This window comes from Colobus angolensis, unplaced genomic scaffold (assembly GCF_000951035.1).
Source record: "Colobus angolensis palliatus isolate OR3802 unplaced genomic scaffold, Cang.pa_1.0 Scaffold501, whole genome shotgun sequence".
In the NCBI taxonomy this organism is placed as follows: Eukaryota; Metazoa; Chordata; class Mammalia; order Primates; family Cercopithecidae; genus Colobus; species Colobus angolensis.
This window is the reverse complement of record NW_012118500.1, coordinates 759,516-766,221: the sequence shown is the minus strand read 5'-3', so window position 1 is coordinate 766,221 and position 6,706 is coordinate 759,516. Positions and strand designations below refer to the sequence as shown.

Genomic DNA, 6,706 nt, shown 5'->3' with positions numbered 1-6,706 from the left:
ATACATTCAGGAATTGTAACACTTCTTTTATAAAAACTTTCAATTTCTTCTCAAAAATTTTTGGTACAAAAGGTACTCAGTGTTTCTGTATCTTATTACATCTTCATGGTTCAGAGCCAGAACATGTATTTGATAACACATTATGTTGTATATATCTAAATGATTTCATAATGATTTGAAAAGTCACAAAAGCCACACAGCAAAGCTTGTAATTCTTCTAGTCATGAAAAATAAGAGCCTCTTTTGTGAGTTGAACTTTTTACTCGTAGAATTATGGAGGGTCACAGTTTAGTGTAACTGGTTGTCATTTATGTAATAAACCACATGGTTGATTACGATGTTGTAGATAAGCATAGTAGACTTTGCTCTGTATTAATGGCCTGCAAGGAAACAGGGAAGTCTTTAATCTTGGTAAGGTTTCATTCATCCGAAAGCACACTGCAGAGTGAACAATACTGGAAAAGCAGATGCAGAGGTGAGGCCTAAGTGAATATGTATTTTCTGAAAAATCAGGGGAGTCCTTTCTTTAAAATGTGACATAAATGTAATTTTATACTATGGCTATGTCATTTTGGTAGCTACATTTTCATGCCCCAGTAAGAAATCAAACATTCGCTTAAATTGGCAACCAGGATAACTTTCCTAAATCTTAAATTGAAAATTAAAATTTCCGCTTATTTGATGTTAGTTTTTTTATATTATTGTGAATAAGTCAATTCATTTTCCCTTTTCCAGGCATTATGAAAAACCTCTGTTTCAGAGTCATTACCATAGTTATAGGTCTTTATTTTACTGGAATAATGACAAATGCATCAAGAAAAAGTAATATTTTATTCAATTCTGAATGCCAATGGAATGAATATGTTCTCACAAATTGTTCTTTTACCGGAAAGCATGATATACCTGTGGACATACCACAAACAGCAGCCACTGTGGATGTAAGTTTCAGTTTCTTTAGAGTTATCTTACAGTTTCGCATGAAAAAAGAAGAGTGGAAAATAAAACATCTGGACCTCAGTAACAATCTCATATCAAAAATAACTTTAAGCCCTTTTGCATACTTACATGCTTTGGAAGTGTTAAACCTCAGCAACAATGCCGTCCACTCCCTCTCCTTGGATCTACTCAGTCCTAAGTCCTCATGGGTGAAACGCCACAGAAGCAGCTTCAGAAATAGGTTTCCATTGCTGAAGGTGCTCATTCTTCAGAGAAATAAACTCAGTGACGCTCCCAAGGGTGAGTACAATTTTAACTAGGCAGAGAAACAATGCTTATGTGGAGTTGTTTCATGTTCATAAGAATTCCACATTTGTTTTCAGCTTCAAGGAGACAGCTGAAAGTAAAGCAATTTGATCAGAGTACGTATAATAAAGTTTCTTAGTGGCATTGGAAGTTATAGTGTGTGGAATTTACAACTAATGAAATTTAGTCTCCCATTAGTATATCTGACATTAATGTTATGTGCAGTTATCGAGACACTAGGAAGTATGTAAGTGCTAAATAATAATGAGTGATTCTAAGTTACCTACTTTGGTTATCATATATTTGTTAATACAGAAAAGCACTGAGCAATAACTAGTTCAAATATATTTAATATGTAATGCAATTCAAATTGAATGTCATATTCATAATATTTTTCTTCTTTGAGTACATTTTGCCTCAGTCTATCTAGTTGTCCTCCAAAAGTACAGCAGAAGTATCCTAGTATTATATATTGGTATGTAAATCTTCTGGTTATCAAGTCAAAATCAGAATTCCTTATCCTAGTTTCTAACAGGGTACTCCAAATAGCCTCCTATTATCATAAATTCTCATCTGACATTTATTAGTCTACATGTTGGAGTTCCTTAACAGTAAACACCAATGTTTTCTTTAGAAAATATATCAAGTTAATAAAGCAAAACTTTCTTTGCCCTTTTTATATTCCAGAGTGCTAGACAATTAATGTCCTTTCCTTGTTTGTTTTCAGGCTCATTCACTCTTTGCTAAGCACCTACTTTATATAAGACATTATACAAAAAAATGTATAAGGATATTTTTCTCTTTCTCCATTCCAAGTTGCACATGTTTGGTTTTTCTTTTTATCCAGTTCGACATTTCATGTTTTTATTTTCATGCTCTTTCTCCAGCTTTGTTTTAAGCATCATTTTAGCAATAATAGTCTAGCAGGTATAGGAATTATTATAGTCACCATGTCAGCAGAATTGTTTGAGAAGGGTTGGAGTCTTCTCTCCCTGACCTTCTCCATAAAAGTAGTGTGTCATATTTTCAGTGTAAATGAAATGCATTTTATTTTATGATTTTTATTGTATTGTTTTTATTACAAGAAGAATACCTGTTACTTATAGAACATTTAACGACTGAAGAAAAATTTAAAGGGAAAAATTAAAGTCACTCATGTTATATATATTCTTCTAGTTTATTATTTATGCCTATTTGTACCTTTTTCTTTTAAAATTGGATCATACTGTCCATATTTCTTATTTGTATTTTCATATCATAGAATATTTTAATATCTATATAATTAAGCCACCTCACAAATATTTCAAATAGTTGAATAGTTTTTATATATGCATATATCATAACTGGTTTAATCAAGCACTAGGTTATTTCCAGGTTTTGTTTTTTGATGGACGTCATTATAGCTACATATAGACATGTAATATAACAAAAATTTTTAACTGGTATGGTAGATGTGAATCTCAATCCACAAACTTAAGTGTACTAGAGATATAACCTTCTATTGTCTGTAGTAACATAATTTCCGATTCTGAGCCCCCATTGGGGGAGTCGTAGGGATACTTAACATCAGTCTTTCATCAGCTTTCCTCTGCCTTTGCCCCGATTTGTACCCAGCTCAAGAGTCGTATACTCGTAACAAGTCGTCAAGGTGTGAATGTTCCTTACCCCTGCTACCCAGAGAATATTTCTTTTCAATCTCTTCAGTTTGAAGAAAATTTCTTCTCCCTTTTTTTTTTCTTCAAAACCCTCTGTCTGGCAAACACTTTCTTATAAAGGTTTAGGGTTTTGGATAACGAAAGCCAGAAAGACTTGTAGACTCAGCTACTTTCTGCCTTGCCATGTGCCTTCCCTGGGACAATGAACGTGGAGCCTAGTCTCTATGTGAATGGAGAGAAAGAGCAAGAGGAAAATATAGGAAGGTAAGAGATTAACAGGTCAAAATATTATCCCACCACAAGAGTAAATAGGGAAGTGCTGAGTTTCTCTCCTTTAGGCAGATGAATTCCCCTGAGCTAACTGGGGATTAGGACTAATACAGTTCCACTTAAAGACCAAATATCCCTATAAATGCAGATACAGATCCATCTTCTTTTTTTGAGTTAAGCTTTTGCCTCCCAAAAGATGAAGACAAATGTTCAACTTGAAGAGGAGGGGGATAAAAGAAGTGAAGTGAGCAAATTCTATATCTGAAATTCTATTAAAATTCTAGCAAATGAAGTCATAGATGAATGAAAAGATATAGATGTTGGAAGTTCAGCGTAAGGCATGAGTCTGATTGGATATAATTCAGAGTCCTTTTATCCATAGTATTTTGTTATTTAAATTATTTTCCCATAATCATATTAGTTTTCACTAGGTTGAGTCTCCTCTAACAACTTTTCCTTTTTTATGATTCTGTGACTATGGCTGGGTTGCTCTGACTTTGAAATCTCATTTTGAGGGGAACTGCTGGTAAGAGAGAGATGCTGCCTAGGGCATACCCTATTTTTGGCCTGTTTCTTTGTTCTTTAATTCTTCACTCTAAGTCTATTTATAGGTGACATCTGGATAATATAAGATTTACTCATTGGATCGTTGTGAGGATTAAATGAAAAAATGTATCTCAAAGACCTAACTTAACATGGTATTTGGCATAATAAACTGTCATAATTTAAATATGTGAAAAGTACTTCAGAATCTTGTCTGAAGATTTATCTTGGAAATACTAGTTTTTATTATTCTCTTGGCATAAATCGAAAATAACAGTATATTTAGAAACAAATAATTAATTTTTGTCTAAATCTCAAGTTTTTTTTTGTTTTTTGAGATGCAGTTTCTCTCTTGTTGCCCATGCTGGAGAGCAATGACATGATCTCGGCTCCCTGCAACCTCCGCCTCCCGGGTTCAAGCGATTCTTCTGCCTCAGCCTCGCAAGTACCTGGGATTTACAGGCATGTGCCACCACACGTGGCTAATTTTGTATTTTTAGGAGAGATGGGCCTCCTCCATGTTGGTCAGGCTGGTCTCAAACTCCTGATCTCAGGTGATCCGCAGGCCTCAGCGTACCAAAGTGCTGGGATTAGAGGCATGAGCCACCGTGCCCGGCGTCAAGTTATTTTTTAATATGTTAAACAATTATTGCAGTAGTAGCCCACTATAATTCATGAACAGATAATTATTTGTGTCTGACTATATAGGCACTTGCATCTAAAATAATAATAATAAATTAGGACATCTCAGAAAGCAACAGTCAAGCAACCTTCATAACTATGTACCACATATTTTAAAATGGGGACTGTTTCTAGAACCAATGAAAAGTTGCTTTCACTCAGGAAAGCCCACTTTTGTAAGGGCGAGATATCACACGAACTAACCCTGTCTTTAGAGTCAGTTGTGGTGTCATCAATAAGCTTCATGTTGGGAAAACGCCCAGAAGAGGTGCTGGCCAATGCAATTTATAAAACAGAAGCCAACCATGAATTTAATCTTAATAACGCTTCCACCTTCCTCCCATATTTTTGGAGTACAGCATCAATAATTGAAAAACTAGTTTTAAAACATGAAAACAATGGGATCAGTCTCTGGTTAATCTATCTTACCTTCATCAAGCAGTATTTTTGGAGTGCTCACAGAGTAACTGGAAAGGTAGCAGGAACAACATCTTGTTGGGATTCCAGTTAGGTTGATAGACCAAATGTAGCAGCCTCACATTAACCAACTAAGTTCCAGAACCCAAAGAGATAAATGTGTTAGAAATAAGATGAACTAGTACCTAACATTTGAAGCTGGTGGAATTAAAAAAAAAAAAAAACAATGTATTATTAAAAAGTAAAGTATATGATGTTCCTTTATTCATAGAAAATTAAAGATTTCATCCTGATTGCTACTGGATTATGGAATTATCAATAAGCAATGTACTGAAAACTAATTCAGGTTCTAAAGAAACAAAAAGTATATAAGACACTAAACTAAAAAGGCAAGGCCTTTGGCTCACCTACATAATTTGACCACAACAAGATCTGACCTAATGAATCAAATATCTTACCCAGGACCAGTCTAGACTCTATTCCAATTCTTATTGCTCTTTGGACTAAAAGCCACAATCCCTGAATATTGTTGTTTTATGTTATCAGGTTATCACACTTGGGAAAGCACTTAAGAAGTTCATAGTACAGAGGGTGTATTTACTAAGTGTAATATCCGAGTATCCTTTCTGTGGCCTTTTTTTCTGATAGATCATTTCTTGGAAATAATAAAACTGCCTCTGGCCACTTAAATGCAAAGGCTAATAAAATTCCTGCCTACTGTGGCCTTTGTAATCTTTAGAAAGCAGTTCAATAAATAATTCCCTTTCCACAAAGTACCTCTATATTTTCCTCCTGGCTTTCAACTCTCCTCTCTTGAAACATAAAATCTACCCCTGATGTTCAAGCCCCAGCCATGAATGCACCATACAGCCTCTTTCATTCATTTGACTACCTTCTGAACATTGGCTCACCAAGCAAAAATATTAAAAGAACACATTTTCCCATTGAGAAGTGCAGTCAAGTACCATGCAAGAGTTTTCTTAAATTTTCCAACTCCATCTTGAGAGACCCTAAACAAACCAGGTTATCTGAAGGACCAAACCAGTTCCCTTAAAAAAAAAAAAAATCAGGGGGGGCGGAGCAAGATGGCCAAATAGGAACAGCTCCAGTCTCCAACTCCCAGCGCGAAGGACACAGAAGACCGGTGATTTCTGCATTTTCAACTGAGGTACTGGGGTCATCTCACTAGTGAGTGCCGGACAATCGGTGCTGGTCAGCTGTTGCAGCCCGACCAGCGAGAGCTGAAGCAGGGCGAGGCATCGCCTCACTTGGGAAGCGCAAGGGGGAAGGGAATCCCTTTTCCTAACCAGGGGAACTGAGACACACAGCACCTGGAAAATCGGGTAACTCCCACCCCAATACTGCGCTGTAGGCTAACGGGCACACCAGGAGAATATACCCCACGCCTGGCCGGGAGGGTCCCACGCCCCCGGAGCCTCCCTCCTTGCTAACACAGCAGTCTGCGGCAATCTAACCACAGGGCAGCAGCGAAGCTGGGGGAGGGGCACCCGCCATTGCTGAGGCTTAGGTAGGTAAACAAAGCCGCTGCCAAGCTCCAACTGGGTGGAGCTCACAGCAGCTCAAGGAAACCTGCCTGTCTCTGTAGACTCTGCCTCTGGGGACAGGGCTCAGTTAAAAAAATAACAGGGGAACCAGCAGAGGCTGTGCAGATGCAAACAACCCTGACAACTTTGAAGAGAGCAGTGGATCTCCCAACACGGAGGTTGAGATCTGAGAAGGGGCAGACTGCCTGCTCAAGGGGGTCCCTGACCCCTGAGTAGCCTAACTGGGAGACATCCCCCACTAGGGGCAGTCTGACACCCCACACCTCACAGGGTGGAGTACACCCCTGAGAGGAAGCTTCCAAAGTAAGAATAAGACAGGTACACTCACTGTTC

The 6,706-nt window shown here is 37.5% G+C and overlaps 1 protein-coding gene across 1 annotated transcript in view; it reads left to right on the top strand.

Moving 5' to 3' along the window:
* The first annotated feature begins 739 nt into the window (after positions 1–739).
* LRRC66 (leucine rich repeat containing 66) overlaps positions 740–6,706 on the top strand; it is a 39,232-nt gene continuing 33,265 nt past the window's right edge. The window contains exon 1 of the mRNA XM_011960053.1: positions 740–1,236. Within this exon, the coding sequence (XP_011815443.1) occupies positions 741–1,236 (496 nt within the window). The 5' untranslated portion in view covers position 740. The remainder of the gene's footprint in view (positions 1,237–6,706) is intronic.